The sequence below is a fragment of the Amphiura filiformis genome, chromosome 18 (genome assembly GCF_039555335.1).
Source record: "Amphiura filiformis chromosome 18, Afil_fr2py, whole genome shotgun sequence".
Taxonomy (NCBI): Eukaryota; Metazoa; Echinodermata; class Ophiuroidea; order Amphilepidida; family Amphiuridae; genus Amphiura; species Amphiura filiformis.
Window position 1 is genome coordinate 56808501 of NC_092645.1, and position 19662 is coordinate 56828162.

General features: G+C 37.4%; 1 protein-coding gene across 1 annotated transcript; it reads left to right on the forward strand.

Annotated features, from left to right (window-relative positions):
• The first annotated feature begins 1678 nt into the window (after nucleotides 1-1678).
• LOC140139646 (glucokinase regulatory protein-like) lies at nucleotides 1679-18619 on the forward strand. The gene is made up of 17 exons (XM_072161350.1): nucleotides 1679-1787; nucleotides 2446-2506; nucleotides 2650-2689; nucleotides 2938-3006; nucleotides 3509-3577; nucleotides 4507-4647; nucleotides 4985-5044; nucleotides 5921-6121; nucleotides 6828-7042; nucleotides 7792-7889; nucleotides 8107-8183; nucleotides 9145-9241; nucleotides 13840-13940; nucleotides 14280-14509; nucleotides 16213-16252; nucleotides 16883-17017; nucleotides 17776-18619. The coding sequence occupies exons 1-17, from the start codon at nucleotides 1715-1717 to the stop codon at nucleotides 17890-17892; spliced, it is 1824 nt and encodes a 607-aa protein (XP_072017451.1). The 5' UTR covers nucleotides 1679-1714; the 3' UTR covers nucleotides 17893-18619.
• The last annotated feature ends 1043 nt before the right edge of the window (nucleotides 18620-19662 follow it).

Here is a 19662-nt window from a genome sequence, read left to right on the forward strand (position 1 = left end):
AGTATATCTGTGATATTTTAATTCTTCTACACACTCGCTATGAATTGAGCAATACAGTTTTTGCCAAAGCTCACTACCATTCGTAAGATGCTGTGAACTACCAAATCACAACAGTTTAAAATAATTAATAACCTTAAGCTTAAAACTTGCATCAGTCATTGACGATCTCTAAGTTCAATTGCATGGACAAAACCTACTACGACCCATTTCATTGCCTAATCATGGTAGAATTTCACCAGATTATTCATACTTGGCAGTGGGGTTTGACCCCCACCCTTTTTATTGAGGCACCCTTTATATTGAAAATTCCTGACCCCCACGCTTTATACTGAGGCACCACCACTTTTTACTTTTTCCCCCATTTGTATACATTTGGCACTTATTCTTGGAAACTAGGATGATTTTATCATTCAATGAAAATATATTGTAATTAAGCTGGCACTCCCAACCTTTTTATTTTACTCCCACCCTTTATATCAATCCACCCTTTTTACCAACAAAGTTTAAACCCCCACCCTTTTAAGGATTTTCCAAATTTCCAAGTGGCACCCTTTAAAAAGGGTGCCCTGCCAACAGTGTTATTGCTTGATGATGCACTTATTTGTTGTACTTACCACGAAAATATCACACAGTGTCGACACCCTATAAAACTTAATACTCCCGTTGGTGAGCAACAGGCGATTGGTATTTCACTGAACGCAAGAAAAGGAGTCCCATCTGATTGGCTAGAAATCGATCGCTAGATCGCTCAGTGGAGTACAAACTCAAAATGGAGAGATGTATTCAATTCGATTGAAATCAATATTCTATTATTGACGCAGATAAAGAAAGTGGTACAGTGTGTTGATATAGTACATTGTATAGACTGTACACGTGTTCCTTTATTGTAATTCTCAAACAGTTTCATTATATCACAATTTGACAAACGATTTCAAAATCGTTACGGATAAAATGCAGTTTACAAAATATATCCACAGCAAACAGCAATGCCCGCTAATTAGTGTATTGCATTTCCAGTTAGTGTATTGGAAACAAAACCTGGGGTTTACCTGACAAAAATCGAATTTTCTTGTAATGGCAATATCATATGGGGTACTTGATCATGCGCAAATCGTAAAAACATAGAATAGAAACTCTGTTGCAGGCTATGTGGTATCTCATATTGTGTGCATATGGTATGCTTAGCCTGAGTCGCTCGGCCTATCTCGAACAAAATCGCCATGCGTATCTTTTGAAACACGAGAGGATTCGCCGTACTTTCACAGCAATTTTTGACACAAAGATATAGGGATGATGATGCTGTGTATCATTAAGGGGGTACTACATCCCTACCCAATTTTGTGCCTATTTTTGCCTATTTCTCAAAAAATTATAGCACATTGGTGACAAGTAATATATTTTTGTGTATGAAATATAACTGAAGCGTCTCACCAAAATTGTTTCCCCCCTCTCTCCCCGCCAAACCCCCGGGCCCCTCGGCCTGCCAAAAAATCTTGGCCCCCTTAAATGGACTTTTGTTACCAGTGTGTTATTATTTTTTGAGAAAAATGCAACAGGGGTGTAGTATCCCCTTAATTGAAATATAATCCTTGTTTTGTGAGATGACATCTAATAATTTAGGTTACTGATTTCAACATTTCTTTTTTTATCTCCACATTATAATTTATATTAGGAATATATCCAAGTTGAAGTTTACATTGATTCATCAACTACAATGGCAGCAGCTATACCTGTAACTGAAGAAACCAATTGTATCACAGAAAATATTGATGTTGCAATTCCACAAGGTAGGAAAAATCGGTGAATTCAAATATTTGGAGCGATTGCCGAATAGGGTGCAACTCGACTAGTCTTATTACAAGACTGCTCTACCCCAACCATAACCCCCAACCCTAAACTCTGTAAACAAGGACTGGACTCAAGTCTAGCAAGTTGCACCCTATTCGGTAATCGTACCAAATACTTTGTGCAGATTCTTTTAAATTTATATTTGTGACTACTGACTACATGTAGTCACATCAAAAGGGAGGAATTTGCAACAAGCTTCTTCAAGACCCTTGACAATTGGTGAGGACCCTTGAAATTTCAAAGCCAAGGGTCCGGAGGACCCGTGGATTTTTTTTCTTATTTCAAAGCCTGATCCAAACATTAATAACCCCCTTGCCCCCACCTCCGAGCCAAAGCAAACAAAAATTAGAGCTGTAAGCATTCTATGCAGACAAGATTTAAATGATTGGGTGTTTGACTGGCACTAGCAAAATGAGATTTATATCAATTTATATGTAGCATCCACTTAAAGTTGAGGTACCTTTTGCTGTAAGTCATACAACCTTCCTGCAACTATATTTAACATTGTGTAACTCAAAATAAAATTTGCTGACTTTAGTAGTGGTTTGTGGTGTATGGTAACATGTGATAAATTTTCCTTCTCGTTATTTTGTGTAGATATACCAATTCTACTTTGCAAATGTGACCAGGAAATCTTGATGGCTGGCAAACTTATCCAGTAAGTAGCAAACATTTCCCCTTCTTTGAAGTTTAACATTTTTTTGATTTAATTGCTAGTGTTTAAAGAGACTTTCAGAGAACTGTCAATCCCAAACTGCACTAAAATTCCCCACACATCTTTTTTTTTTTTGACACTTTCAGAATATCTACTGCCATAATGTACTTAACTAACCCCTACAATGTATAAACTTGACAGTGACACTCTGTTTTCATGTCAAGAGAGACTGCTTTATTTTGTATGTCCGGTCATAAGGAATTCTGTGCAAATGCATTATGTGGACATGGTGTAAAAGATGGGCGTAAATTTTCAGTTTTCTTCATGACTACAAAAACGTATCCTATTTTAGACCTCAAGGGTTCTCTGCATGAATATTTTGAACTCTCTTTCTGTTATCAAAAATTCTATTTCCACATTCTTTTTTAACCCAGAACATATCCAGTCAGGAGATTACCGCTGTTATTCGTGAGGTGACCAAACTAGCTGGTGATGTATTCAAGGTAAAGTTTCATGTTTAGTATGGTAACCGCTCACTAGCACTCTTTTGATGAAAATGTTGATAGGCCAATTGATGTGTAGTTAGTAAAATTACAGGATACCCAAGTGACATGGTTCAAGATCAGATGGTACAATGATTGCAGACATTTTGGGCTAAACAAGGAAATGCGGAGGAGGTGTGCATTATACACATACCAACTGTGGAGCCTGATCACAACCGTGGTTGGAAATGGCTCCCAAAAGGCGTATTTGAGCCATAGAGGGGGTAAAACACGCCTCATTTTGTGATACGAAGACCTGTCAATTATGTCGTGGATTTGTGTGTGAAGATTCCACAAGTAGAATGGGTGTATGATCTTCACGGTTGAAAAGTCATGTACACACTCCACACCAAGTGTTTTGTTGTTGTCTAAGCAATGTGACTCTGATTTTAATTTCATAGACAGTTAAAAGGCATTTATATTAAAGCATTACATACACCTTTGCATTTGTTTGCATGTGTAGAACCCAGATGAAAATGGCATAGTACTGAGTGGTTGTGGAACATCAGGAAGACTAGCGTTCTTTATTGCTGTAAGTACATCGCAGACTTGAGTATTACTAATTATTTATGACCCTCCGGACTAGGGGCGGATCCAGGAATTTTTGATAGAGGGGGCGCCTTTTGGTCGATGACGAAAAAAGATTTGATGATTATGTGTTTTAAAATCCAATGGCGATGTCAAAAATTGCGATATCGCATCCGCCACCACCTGACTATTATTTTACTATGATTTCATCAGGCTTTGAAGGAGTGTGGTCTTCAATCAGTTTTATTGGGGGCTGAAATTTCCAAATTGGTCCAAAAAGTTAAAAAAAATGCAAATTAAGTGACTAGAGCATTGTGAGTATGCTTAATTTGTAAGATGAACTAGGCTAAGGCCAATGAAAGTCAATTCCTTGTGTCCTGTTACATAATTTTTCATGACTGTGTAGGTGACCATTTCATTATTCATTATTTTATACCATTTCATTATTTCATCTGTTACAGGTGTAAACCAATAACTACCCATGTATACATGTGATAAATCACAGTTTGTAGTTTACAGATGTAGTTTACAACCACATGAAGGTGATTGTACAACTATTTATATCAAAAGTTTCACAATATATTTTACTGGATGAGATCAGAGCAGATCAAAAACTGCGGGACAGAGAATTGAGTAGGTATTCATTATTAATTCATTATTATCCATATACTATGCTCCTACTGCAAAGAAAATCCCTGAAAATCAACAGAAAGAGATTTATGATATTTTACAACCATAATTATTTATTTGTATGCTGAAGTTTGTTAGAAATTAACATTTTAGGCAAAATAATGAAATATTTGGTCGACAATTGTTTTTGAGCGGAGTAGGGTAACGGGAAACAAGGAATCGACTTTCATTAGCCTAAACTGAAGTTTGACAAAATGGAAAATGTGATGCACTATATTTGTACTCTTTCTATCAAATTTACAGAGGTCCTTCAATGCAGCGTTGAAGAAACTGAACAAAAGCCCTTGCGTTGAGTACCTGATAGCTGGTGGGGATAGAGCTCTATTTACATCTCAAGAGGCACCTGAAGACCGTCATGATGTAGGAATGCAGGCACTGGTGGAGGCAAGTTGTATATGTGACACAGATCAAGGGGAATGAGTCTTTAATGTCGTTAATATTGATTTTGTATTATTGGCAAAACTGGTGCTCAAATTCTTTTGTTTCGTATTTGCTTTCAGCAACTGATAATTATCTTGTAACCACTAGTTTAATTTTCTGTCATCAAAATGTAGCATTTTTGAGGGGCTTGGTAACAGAACTCATGTAATAAACTTAAGATAAGAGTTAGTGAAAACAGATAGAGGGAGAGAAAATTGGGAAAATTGAGCTCTTATACTGTTGGAAAATGCATTGTATTAAATGAGGTTCCTTTTTCTCACACATTTTTCCCCTTTAGCAGGTGTGCGCAAACCGTCAATGGAAGCATGTTTTGTTTGTTGGAATAACATGTGGTCTTTCGGTAAGTATTGTCATCAAATTCCTGACAGCACTCCTTGAATATATCATTCTTTACAGCTGTCCTAAAAACAAATGAAGAGTAATTTGTGGTCCATCTATATATGTGTACATCCATACCAAAAATATGCACTTGTCGGCTGCTAAATGTGTTTCTTGTTACATTATAGCTACAGGAATAAATACCAGACTCATCTCAAGTGGATGTCACATTGAATCATCCCCGAGTCACATGGTTTTGGAATGCAGAAAACATTCCCAAACCATGTATGTGACTTGGGGATGATTTGAAGTGACCTCCACTGTAAAAAGCAAGCCGACAAGTACATCGTTTTGATAGGGATGTACACATGTTTGAAAGGAAATCTTATCATTTGGAAGTCTTATCAACCTGAAATAATATCCACTGGTATATAGCCTGAAATAAGTTTCAATATACATGTAGAACAAATACAGAATATGTAAGTCAGATTCTGCTCACTGCTATATCTTTGAAATATACACTGTGTAAAAAATCTGTAATTTGATTTCCATCAAGAAAAATGCTATAATTAGGTAGACAGTGTAAACATGTTTTCATATAAGACAGCTTCATTATACATAAAAATAAATTGTCATATAATCAAATGTCCCCAAAGGTGACTTACTGGTACATGTAGTGCCATAACTTTTAATTTTATTATTAAATGAAATAAACCTGAATGAAAAATGTGTAAAGACCTGTTGACTCAATTTATGGTATTCCCCTGTCACAATTGGAAAAAGCGGTTCATAATGAAATTGTAACTTTGGCCTCTAATGTAAATAAGGTCTAGCTTTTGATTTTGTTATATAAATTTGTTTCCTTACATGTTTTTCACATTTTCTATCACACATATAGGCTCCGTATGTGGCAGGTCAACTAGACCACTGTATAGACCACCTAGATTACTTCACACCTGTTGTGCTGGGTTTTAATCCCATTAATCTGGCAAGGGATAATCCCATTGAGGGTTGGGATAAGACGTTCCGTCAAACCGCCACACGTATGCAGCAGCTGCAAACAGAAGGAAGAGCATTTGTACTTAATCCAGTAGTAGGGGTAAGTTTGAATGAAACAAGACAAAATATCTGTGAAGCCAGGTTATGCAATAGCTTACTATGTTCAAAGTCACCAAAACATGCTGCGGAAGGTAGAACCTTGGCCCATTGGGTTCGACGATAAGTGCAGGGTGCGTTAGCGAACTCAAAAACAGCACAGATAGTCCAAGTGTACACAAAAGGGAGCTTGTGCTTAAGGTCTGACAAGTTAAGTGCTCCGTGTACAGTACACTCGGATGAGTATGATCACTAGTTTCCAACACTATCTGCGACAGCTATAAAAGCGAGCTCAATGGGCTTGGGGTGAGCCTTTATTATCTGGAGTTTAAAAATCCAAGGCAAAACAAGTTACATTCTTGGACATCATGGTTTATGAATTGAGACTGCAGCAGAAAACCAGATGTGTGGAATGGATTTAAAATGTTCTCTTGGTTAAATCAACATAGTTAAAGAATAGAACGGCCAATTTCAAAAACTCAAGAAGTATGTGATGGCTGATTAATCAGTTAATTTTGTTAATAACACTAGGTTCCCTACGCAGGAATGACCCTTTAATCAAACTATCATAAAGCTCACATGTGTGAGGATCAGACACTATACTGGCGTCACCCAAATTCCATCATATTTAGAGGGCTCAGGTATTGAATTTTTTCCTATCTCTATTTTCATATTAAATCTTAATTTCAATCTTGTTCTGTAAAACACAGCCCGAGGCTATAACAGGGTCATCTCGTATGAAGGGTGGTAGCGCTACCAAGATACTATTAGAACTCATCTTTTGGACAGGCCTGATGCAGGCCACAGAAAAGCAGTCACCGGCAGAGGGCGGACTTGGCTTGCTGAAATTGTACCAGAGGGTGTTGGATACTGTGAGGCAACATAGCCATGTTAGTACTGAGTGTATCAAATTGACAGGGAAAAGGTAGGTTATTATTTCTGGTAAGGCAATATGCATTGGGCTATTCCAGTTGAAATCTATCCCCCTATGGAAGACATGACTTCCTACTGCTGTGAATTTCATATGGATTACCTGAATAAGTGGCTCCATTTGAAATCTACTACTCCTGGGGAAATTATTGTCATGTCTTCCATGGGTGATGTATGTATTTCAACTGGAAAAGAAAAGCCCAATATGCCATAGCAAAATAATTGGACTTAGTTTGACTTGGAAATGTGCACGAAGCTATATGAAATGTGATTTGCCATAAAGCGCTATTAAAGCTGTTGTCCCCATTTGGACCTCAATCTAAAGTATTTCAGTGGGACTAGATCAGATGGATCGATGTTGGCAATTGTGAATTTACCATGGGGGCTGATTTATGCATGTGCTAAAACTGATGAAGAGCTTTGGTTGTTCCTAACAGTCAATAACAAGCTGTAGGCCAACAACAACAACAAATACGATGTTCCAGGTGGTGTTGCATTACGAGGAAAATGTGATGCATGTATCTTTATTTGAAAAGAAAATATTGTGATAATTTTTCCTGCAACAAGCACACAACTGTGATTCATCCCTGTCCATACTGTATCAGCCTCTGTATCTGGGCACCCTTGTTATATTGCTATTGGTGCTAGATATTTTTCTTCCAACACTCACTTTTCAAACATTCCAATGTCAGTTAGTATTTTCTTGCATAAAATTTAAGAAATGTTCATCTAATTTGTCAACAGCCTTAATTCAGGTGGTCATGTATACTATATAGCATCCAACAACCTTGGGGTATTAGCTATAATTGATGCATCAGAGTGCCCTCCTACATATGGAGCAAGTGAGTATTTATATAGACTGCACGCAAAAAGTATCTGAATCAATTTCTTAAAGACACTAACTAAAACTATCGCCGCAAGTGTTTGATTACTAGCGATTTGTCCCTGGTTCGCTGTACATATAACTGCTTGTATTATATGGTTTTCTATCACAAAATTTTATAATTGTTATACTTCAGTGTTTCCTAACACATTTTTTTTGTTTCTATATACCCACAGCACATGAAGATGTGCGGGGGTTCATTATGGGTGGTTACGGCATGTATGGAAACTCAGAAGGAGATATCTCAACTTTAGTAGGTATTCTCTAAGATTATTGAACTTGTTTAAACAGTCGCTCCGTGTTGAGACACGCTTGGGTCCTGATGGGACCAGGCTCAAACAAAATGCTCGAGCCAGGCTAAAGAGCCTATATAAGCATGCTGGCCTGTATGGAAAGAGAAGTGAGAAACAGATTTGAAGACAAAGAACAAGGAAAAGTAGGTCACTCCCAACAATCAAGTTAACAATTTTACTGTCAGCCTTTGGGTCAAGAGAAAGGAAGTGCTTAATCCAATCTCAACTGCCACTGAGGATAGGTAAACAATTCAGTCCTGATTTATGCTTTTATTAGGTTTGGAGGTTACCATATCTTGAAAATTGGTAGAGATGCTAACTAAGTAAGGTGAAAGTAAGAAAAGTTTGGTTATTATATAATGACACCTTCACTGAAGATGCTACAATTGGTGTCATCCATTGCTCCAGTGGTGCTGTCCTTGATCTGCTCTTGGATCACTTGGGCCTGAAAAAGACAACCTGTTTTTGCTTCTGTTCTGTACCCACATTCCTAACAACCTTTGGCAAATGATAGCTAATCTGAAAGTGCTACAGTTAATACAGCCATGATATTTTGGCTATTTAAATAAATGTACCTATTTTTTCATACACAATATTAACGTGTTCTTATTTATTTTCAGCCCGATTTCAGAATTTTTAGTCCAGGTTTACGCTGTTTTCCTATTTTTTCATCAATTTGCTATTTCATGACGTAAGATCAATATCATGCTTGTTAATACTACCCACTGTTCCCTTGATACTCCCCTCTGTTGCCACCGCTAAATTTGACCATGTGATAGCTACATTTGTACCCTAAGATGCTACAAATGATGCACACATTGCCACAAAGATACTCCCCCTTTTTAATTATGGGTTGGTGTGTAAAAGGTTTTCTAGAACCAATGGTAACAATTTGTTTTGAATATATTCTTATCATTATAGGGAGAGGAATACCAGATCAGCACAGACCACTTCAAGAATAGCATCCTGCCCAGATTGAAGGCCAATGATACTGTTATCTTTCTATTGAATGAAACAAGTAGGTCTTCAATGTGTTCTCTTTTTAACTACATGGGCATTACCAGCTGAACTATCAGCCTCTAAGAACTATTTTGATTGGTTTGGTTTGGTTACAAAGAGATCATGTATTGAACCCAACGCACTGAATGGTCTATTGTTCTATTGTGTCCGATTTGAGCGCTGACATATTGGAAAATGTTGCCAATCAATATTCATGAGAGTGTACATTCAACGTCCAATTTTCAAATTGGGTGACTTGTGCTTGGCAGGTGTAAAATACATCGTGACTGGGCGTTTTAAATACGTAACGCATAAAGGCATTGACATCGTCGAATGGCTGCATATAGTGCTGTTAGTGTTGGGCCTATGTGGGGGGGGGGGGCTGTGTTTAGTTTCTATAATAATTATTATAAGGCCCAAATTTATTTGTCATTCCTTTCTTTTCCTTTCTCTGTACTCATTCTTTCCTTGCTAAAGTATCACTCCCTCTTCTTATCACCCTTCCCTTCTCCATCCCCTCTTACTTTTTGTCCCCTCCCATTCCTATCATTTTCCTTACCTTTCTATTTATTTACATCTATTTACTTATTTCTCTTCATTTCTTCCTCTTTCTCTCTTCCTCCAGTCCCCCTCTCATTCTTCATATCCCCTCCTCCACCTCTACCTCCCTCATCCCCTCCCAAGACCTCTCACAGAAGAGCTGCCCCCCCCTTCAGTACGCCACTGTTTATGACATTCTCCTTCTTAAAATAAAATAAAATGTCAATTTGTGAAACAACTTTTATATAGGCCTATACCGGTATACTTATTATATGTTACATGTATACATAGCTATTACCATTATACAGTACTATAGACATGCAGACATGGCAGCCTTGATGTGTAATCATTCAGCAAGCGCATTCAATTTATTTAAATGAAGCACCTAAATTCAGTAGGGTGACAACGAACTGTACATCAGCTGCTAATGTGTGCCTTTTGTGCTTACAGCTACTCAATCACACCCTTGAGTGGTATGACAACAAAAGGTACTTTTCGTTATAGTAGGCGCTTTCACGCGACTTTCGTTTGATCACTTATTGACAGTTAACTAGGTAAAACGTTAATACACTGTCGGGTCAGCTTACCGATTTAATGGCGGAAGCCCTTTGTCCCAAACAAAAGGTACCTTGCGATGAATAGCTTGTCAGATTTCAAATCGGCACAAGTTTACAATGCGTTACATAATCTATTGCCTCTCCATCTTTAATAGCTCCATGATTGAACCCATCAGAGATATGGTAAGAATAAGCAGTAGAGCAGAAGGGGATTCAGCTTAAAATTCTCAAGCTCTTTTTTAGCTCAATTTGCAAGGCAAATTGACCTATTGTCATCGTACAGATTTGCAATGGTTTTTTACTTTCTCTTGCTACATCATTTGAGTAATGGAGCTGGTAATTTGAGGTGGCGATCTTTGCAAGTTTGTTCATGAAAGTTACTTATTTTGCTGAAAAAAATGGACAGGAAGTATGCTTTTTCGAGCAATTTGTCACAAAAAATTGTGCAGTTTCACAAGAATAATCTCATTCCTAGATTACTTACATGCTACACCAGGTTTAACCTTGGTGTTTTAAGCAATATAAGTCATCTGTTACATGTTTACATTTTAGCTTTGCCAATGATGTTACTGTGTTTTATGGAGGTTTAGATTTGGGGCATGTGTATTTTTGCAGAGACCTCTCAGATATTTGTGAGGATATAGTTTTACATAGTAATTATTTTTTATGTGAGATTGTAAAATTCTAAAGCTCTTAAATATTAGACTTGTTTCAAGTCCTTGGCGTCCATAGTTAGTGAATGTAAAATTCATGGAAGCTTTGCCACATCTTCCAAAAATTTCTGTTACTTTCCAAAGTTTTGAAGTTATCTATTCTTTCAAGATATTTATTTACCATCATAACTTTGTGAAAATCTATTTGACATTTGAATTACTAGATTGTGGACTTTCTTATCATACTTTACCCCAGGCATACTGTGCACTACAGGGGTAGTTTTTAAGCAAAATACACACCATGCCCACAAGGTATACTTCCTCATAAGAGCATGAACGGAGAAAAAGTAAGGAGAAAGACTTGATCAAGGCTATTAAATATGCATAAACCACTAAAACCTAATGTCAACAGTAGAGTGTTTGTTCTTGACAAGGACAAAGTAATCAGGGTTGCCAAGCTCATGGTTTGGTAGCCTAATTGGGTAACTTTTGAAGATTTTCCCTGAGACTTCCAACAATTTCCTGTCCCACAGAAACAGATGGTTAAGAAAAAAAATGGGTGGCTTTTCAGCAATGCATGTGCAATTTGGATGTCTTGAAGCCTACATTTATTTAACTAATTAACAGACACAGATAAATTTGGGGTAAAGTTAGTAATTGGAATCCTTGAGAGCGCTCACATGGTAGATTTCCCCCAAGTTTTTGTCCGAGAGCCGCTTTGCTCAAGCAAAATTCCTCTGTGTGGACATGCCTAAAGACAAAATAATATTTATTACTGCTAATATTCCTGTCAGTTTATACCTGAAGATATTTGGTGCCCATTCATTTATTTATTATTCATTAACAATTTATATGCAGAATTTATATGCACCTTGCCTCCCTCCTGAGCAGTGGCATTGGGAGCTAGGGGGAAAGTTGCATCCCCAACATAGAAATTTTCAGTGATGAAAATGGGGATGGGGATCAGAGTATGTCATTAAAATGACTGAAAAAGGTCCAAAATTGACAAATGGGGACAGAGTTTGGCTTTACTCCCGCACACTAAAATGCTGGCTATGCTGTTGTTCCTAAGGCCACCTTTGTTTCAGATGGACATTTTATTGTGAAATGACCTATATGTCATTGCACAAGAAATACAATTAGCCCCTGAATTAAAAGTATTTAATTATTTTTGTAATCACTCAAAAGCATTTTGTGAGAATTTTACAATTGAACTAAGTGCTATTCAATTTTTATGGGCGTTTTTATTTTACATGTAAAATCTATGGGGGAGATGATTAGAAATGGACAGCAATATTGAAAAACCCTCATTTTGGGCCATTTTAGTCACTAAAATGACCATAAAAAAGAATAGCACTTACTTCGGCTGTAAAATTCACACACAATGCTACCTTACTGAGTACAAACATAATTAAATACATTTCATTCGGGGGCTATAGCAAACAAAAAAAATTCCTATACCTTAAAGCCTTAATATACGATCTTATAATATGAAATTGGTTAATTTTTTTCAAACCTGATTTTTTTTGCATATTTGTAATGTTTACACTTGTCCCAACTTGCACCTAAATGGAATCGGCCAAATTTGTTGTCTTTGTAGGTCAACAGAGCAAAGTTCGACATATTATCATAATTTTAAAAATTATGATAATATGTCCTCCCATAGAACTGCATGTTAAATGGTCAAAATAACTAGTGGGGTTTCTTTCACTTTACCTCGTTATTTCAACTTAAAACGGACAGCAACCCTCCCCGGCAGTTATTACTAATATTATTTCAACATTTTGAATACAGAATAACAAAATTAAAATTTGACGGAAATCGTACATTAAGTCTTTAATGGTTATGGAACAAAGGTGGAGGGCCCTGTTGCACATAAATGACCTTTATATACATGTACATTATGCCACGTAAAATTAAAATTTTGTTTCACATCCCCACCATGAGAAGTGGATCTAATGTAACACCAAGATACTTGAATTCATTTGTATGATCAAGCATGTCATATTGTTGAACTTGGTAAGAATTTGAGATGCACCAAATACTATATTATTTAGTTTTATTGTTAATGTTGAGAGTTAACTCGTTTTTATAAAACCAACTAGCAATATTCTTGACATAAATATATAAAGAAATGTTATAAACACAATTAAATACCAGTATATTAAAAAAACCCAATTTGATATATTCAACGGATATATCTGAACATTATATTTACGTCAAATTTCAAATAACAATTGAGCTACAGCACCCTTGGTGCTCTTGTTGATTAATTACTCAGATGATTATATCATGTAATTAACCAATCAGGGGCTTTGTAAGAAAGACAGTGCGTATGGGGCTAATCAGTTTTGTAATATGTAAAACATCAGATTAGATAGCAGAACTGCAATCATTGAAAACTTATAGAAATGTTAAATTTGTGAATCATTATCCATGCCGAAGGAAGTCATACTTCAGGTGTATCCTCATGCAATACTGTGGTATACTATAGGCTATATTTACAGGTGGCAAAATTGTAAAATCACACTGCTGACCCATTCCCCAAAAGACTTATTGTAAATTAAACAAGTACCATGCAAAAACCTATAATCAATGTGTAATAGAGTATTTAACAGGTCTAAAAATGATGTGCACTGTAATGTATACTTCGTTTCATCTTGAGGTTATGACGTAGGTGCATATTTCGCTGGTTGCCGTATCAAATTGCACCCACTAACCAACACCGCAGAGCATATACATATGCATACGTGGGTGGTTTGTCAGCACGCTAGCAAGACAACATTGTAAAAGGACTAACGTCACTACCATCTGATCATATCATAATATAGCTTTTAATTTTATTAAATACTCTTGTGTTGTTACAGATGATGAAATGGATGGACTAGCTACCTCAGTTACACAACAATGTCCTGATGTAACAACTATTGGTCTACAGTTTATACAGCCTACACAGATGCAGAGCCAGGTAAGGTACAGTGCTAACATTAGACGCATACTTCATACTTTTTGTAAGGTTAAAAAATGTTTTGGGTTAGTGCAACAAAATCCAATCCACTTCAACCAAAGTCGAGTTGAAAATTGAGTTACTACCATTTCATACACAATGTACATTCCTAGATAGTGAGAACCAATCAGAGCAAATAGTAAAATATGAGGTGTGCATAAATATTGTATAATTGCAGGGACATTTTTCTTGCGGGTTGATTCAGTTATATTTGCTTGCATTTTCCAAAATATGTTAGTGACAATTTTGTTATAATTTTATTATACCCCTTTTACACGACTTGAAAATTAATTTTTCCAGGATTCTCAAAATGTCTTCCACTATTTTGCCAAAATCAGTCTTCCCTGGGACGACATACTGGAGGACATCAAATGCACTGGGATAACCTCATGGTCAGAGCCACATGCCATCCAAGCTGCACAATTTGCTGTGGAAATGACCGTCAAGTGGACTTTGAACTCTATCAGCACAGGTGCACATATAATGAAAGGGAAAGTGTACAAGAATTTCATGGTGGATCTGAAATTAAGGTTGGTACACAGACTACTACAGACCATGTATCAACAAAGTCCCTACAAGTGCATTGTATGCTGTGAATTCTCGCATATTCATGAGGGCCAATTGTTCGATTGTGCCATGTCTAACAATCACGTCGTGTGATACGCAATAGACACACGCGATAGAGCGTTGCATGCTTTTGCGACACGATAGACCGTAAAAATAAGCAGTAAGTGCATATATAGCAGTTTTGTCTGTTACATTTCATGGAACAATCGGCCCTCATTATCAGGTGATGCTGAGACTTAGACTGCTTGTACACGGTCTGTTATCTTTTTGTCCATGGATTGGTAGATCGTCGAATTGAATCCTTCGTTATCTACCAACTGTGCATGATTGTTGGGCCATACATCCCCTAAACATGACCTTAATGTACCACACAGGAGGTGTAAACCTCAAAATGGAGTCACACATTCAGGTATGTCCATTTGAAATTAACATGCCCTGTTTGGAAGATTGAGATCATGTCTTCCGTAAGGGGTGTATGGATTTCAACTTTAATAGCCCAGTGTGATGCTTGTTATAGCTTTCAAAAAGTGCTGAACTCCAGAAATTATTTGTGCACAACTTTGCTCACAAACTATGAAGCGATTTCATAGATGCGCCTGTATCCTATCATACTGTTGTGATAGGATCGCACGCTGAAGTTTCTAAAAACTAAGTTGTACAAAAATCAAATTTGGTCAGCAGTCACACTTTCTAATGCATAATTTTCCTAGTCGTCAACCCCAGAACATTGGCAACTGAGGGTGGCAGTCTAGATATGATGTCCCTATGTCTCCCTGCTCTAGGGAAGTATTCCCCATATTTATCATACTGTCACTAAAAAATAAGTACAGAATGAGATATATTAACATACCTTGACCATGACCAGATATTTATATAATATTGGATGGCATTGAGGGTTGTATGAGAATATACTGCACGCGCCATGAATGATATTCAACGAGCCGGTACGGCGAGTTGAATATCATTCATGGCAAGTACAGTATATTCTCATACAACCTGAAATAAAGCCATCCAATATTATTATTATTATATAATATGAAGCTGACTGAAACTCATAAATGAAAACATTCATGCATCAGAAACACAGGGCTGTTTATAGACACAGGCCTAGGCATGCACATAGGCTAGGCCTAGTCAAGGCTAGGCTGGCCTTGTTATTGTGTTGATTGAATGCACACGCACGCACCACGCAGACAATTGAGTAAGCTTACCGTGAAAATGTTGCAGGCCTAACTACTGCAATACCGCCGTGAAACGAAAGTAACCATGTTCTCTGTGCACCGTCAATATTAAGATACTGACCTGATTAACTCAGATTATACCCGATGAAATCGCCGTATTTTAGCTGCAGTTTTGTGCTGCTTGTGTGCTTCGCAGGACAACATGACTTGCTGCACATCAGAGGGAGACGTGCAGTACCAAAATTAGTCTCAATCACTGTTTGTGAACGCTCTATGTGAATACTGCGTTTATGTGATGCGTGCCTTCTGGGTATTGTGATGAGCGTGCGGGTATCAAGATATATTGAACAGTTTTGTAAAATTACTGAACAGTTTGATTTAAACGTCATTCAGTACTAAAAATGAGTGGTATAGATGGAAGCTTCATATTATATAATAATATATTATATTAGTATTACTATGATTTTTATTTCTTTGTTTTGCAGCAATTCCAAGCTTTTCCACCGAGGAATAGGAATTGTTCAGGTATGTATATATTTTTTATAACTAAAACATTAGCTTCTGTAATGTAGCATAGGCTGCGACAAAAAGCATTGTTACATTTAAGTCAGAGCAGTTTCTTAAAGAGGTGAATTCTCAATAAGAAAATGAAGGCATTCAATAGATGGGTAAATGTCTTCTGTTCATTTGATACTTTCTTCGGCATAATATGACTTGAAGGTGTGTGACCCACTTAACCGCCTCAAATGCAGATTATGGTATCAGGTAAAAGCTCATGTTTTTTTTTTCATTACTCCGTTGAAATTTTAAGGTTGAATTATGTTTAGTTTAGGTAAAGTAAAAAAGTAATGGAGTCTAACCTACAGGATGGAGTGCCCATCTCTTTTGCTGTAGGTGATCACCACACCACATCCACAGCGAGTCTGTTACCTTCCTAGCATGTGGAGAGGAGAAATCAAGATGAAGTACCTTGCTCAAGGGCACAACATGATGCTGTCGCCGGGGCTCAAATCCCTGTGTGGAAGATTAAGGCCATGTCTTCCATAAGGGATGTATGGATTTCACCTGGAATAGGAAGAACCAAGTGCAAGTGGGATTCTAAAGGCTTTGCATGTTTTGTAATTATGATATATTGATTGGGCTTTTATATTGCAGAGATTTGCCAAGTGCTCTCATGAGGTAGCCAGACTGTCCATCTTAAGAGCTTTGTATGGTACAGATGACATAACACAAGAAGTCAACGATGCTCCAGTCTCTCATCCTAATATTATAGCTACAGATAAAGATAAGGTAGATAAACAACATTAAATGAATTCACAGTACACTCATAGGCCATCCTTTTGAGGTTCTAGAACAATGTATACTCATCTCTCAGTTTTTAAAACATATAGATTACTGTATACTATTAAGTCAAGATTCATCAACTCAAATGTCTCGGCCATATTCTGCGTCTTGAAGATGGCGAGCCTGTGAAAGAATATGCGCTTTATATTCCACCACATGGAAAGAGGAAACCGGACGGCCGTGCGCACTGTACTTACAGTATGTCCAGCACCTCCTGGGAGATACTGAGGGGATGCTGCAGCCAAACAAAATTGTTTCGCTTGCCCAAGATCGCATTAGTTGGAGAAAGCTTGTAGTCGCCTGCTCCGCAGCCGACTGATGATGATGATGATACTATTAAGTATTATGTATATACATTGGTTCGCCTGATGCACGGTAGCGACATATGTGCATACAATCATGTATTTCATTGGTCGCAGTATCGAATTGCCAGCGTAAAGTTAATTGCGCTGAACATACAGGCATGCATAAAAGACTCAAAATAGGTTGATTGAGTAATGAGTATAGAGAGCTATGCAGCAAAAACAGATTTCTCAACATCTTGGTCTTTGGCCTTATTGGGATTCATTGTGTAATTTAAATAAGGTCCTTAATTATGCAGTTTGGACTTTGAAACCTTAAAGATATAAAAAACAAGGTTTTCAACCCAATTTGTTTTTCTTGGCCTAAACTAAATTTCAATTTGGTCTCTTTGTGTGTTATAGATAATACCGACTGCCTTATTACTAGCCATTCAGCAATGTAGCATAGATGAAGCCAAGAACACCCTACTGAAAGCGCCAGTCATCAGGGAAGCTATAGCTAGGCTATGTGACCAGTAAGCACATGAATTCTACTTGCTGATTGGTTATTTACAAGAAGATTATTATGATTTATTTAGCCAATCAGCAACATGGTAAGAATGGTGGTAAGGCTGAAAACGTTTAACACCATAGATATAGTACCTGCTGATTGGTTACAAGAAGAGTATTACAATTTATTGAGCCAATCAGCAACATGGTAAGAGTGATGGTAGGGCTGAAGAGGATTAAGCTTAAATATTTGGAAGCTATATTTTTATTGGTCACTTAAATGAACATGTCAGGTAATTAACCAATCAGAAATGCTGTAAGAAAATCTGTATGTGGTGGGGGGGTTAATAATGGAGCTCACAAGTAATTACATTCTCCTTTCCTTCTGTCATTTGCCCCTTGTTACCTTTTGGGTACAAATTGGCCAGTCGATTTGATAATATTCTCCTCTCAAATTGAGAGTAACACCCATGTTGGATTTCAGAGTGGCAGATTAGAATGCTTTTCCGCAGTTGAGTACGGACAATAACGTTATTATAAAACCTGTTGGCACACTTTTTGATAGTTCTATAATGGGAAATCAGCAGGAGCTAATTGGAGGGATTATTGGTTTTGATTTTTATACCTTTTTCGTAGAGAAACCAGAGTATACATAAATGAGAGCTTTTGTAACACGCCATTTCAAACATATGCAAAATATATACAAGAAACAATTGAAAAACAAAAGAAAAATGAAGCAAGCAAAATTATGTTTGCGGAAACAAGTGAGTTTTAAGGCCTTTTTTTAAAGGCAGAGACTGTTTGAGCACTTCGCACAGAGGACGGTAAATTGTTCCAGATTAATGGTGCATTGTAGGTAAATGCCTTGTCAGCAGCGGATTTGAAAGTCCAACTGCGTATGATCGGCACATTCAAACGTGTGCGATCTGAGGCGGATCTAAGGCCCTTGCGAGACAAGATGACAGGTATTCTGGTCCAATGCCGGCAAGGCATTTAAAAACATACAGCATGACTTTGAATGTTGTTCTATCCTCTACAGACAACCAGTGGAACACCGCCTTCTAAGTGGTAATGTTTTGTTTTATTCACTGCAAACAAGTTATAAATTAAAAAAAAAAAATACTTACCACATATTTTTCCCCTTCCAAGAAAAAAAGAACCTGAATCCTGTCTCAATCTCTTCATCTCTTTGATTTCCTTCATCATCTATAAGCTCTCCATTATATTGAAGAAGGTAAGCTCCCTCAAAGAACTTAGTTGATTCCATATCCGTGGATGCTTCTTGTTGCTTATCTTCATGATCAAGCATTGAAAGACATCCCCCATCCATTTTGCCCGGCATCTTCAAGTTTGTGCAGATCATCTTGAAGTGTTTGCAGCTCATGCTGCGTTTTCGCTGCTGTGTAAGTGATGCATGTGCACGTGATCATGCGTACATGTATTGTATCTCGTTTTGAATAGCGCAAATAAGTTTTTAATCGAGCAGAGAAACTTTGCTCTGTTTCTGCCGTCCTGTGGTGAACTTCGTAAACATCCGTTAGGAACTCATTGCTCCTGATATAGTTCACGAGGTGGACAATCTTCCCAATCCTCGCGAAGCACTGCTTCTTGCACGTCTCAGTGCTTCATCATTCTGGCGCCTCGTTTCGCCTCCTGGAAGAGATGACGGTTTTCGAAATGGTACTAAAACCATTCTTGTCATGGTCTTCTCAACGAACTCCATCATATTTGAAGAACTGATTATGTAGCACATCGGCTTTGTGGTCTTTTGCATAGTGGACTTCCCACCCTGTTAAAATA

Coding starts and splice junctions, on each gene's coding strand:
- LOC140139646 (XM_072161350.1), top strand. CDS start 1,715: ATGGCAGCAGCTATACCTGTAACTGAAGAAACCAATTGTATCACAGAA. Junction 9,242..13,839: donor CTTTCTATTGAATGAAACAA/GTAGGTCTTCAA, acceptor GTGTTGTTACAG/ATGATGAAATGGATGGACTA. Junction 16,253..16,882: donor GAGGAATAGGAATTGTTCAG/GTATGTATATAT, acceptor TTTATATTGCAG/AGATTTGCCAAGTGCTCTCA.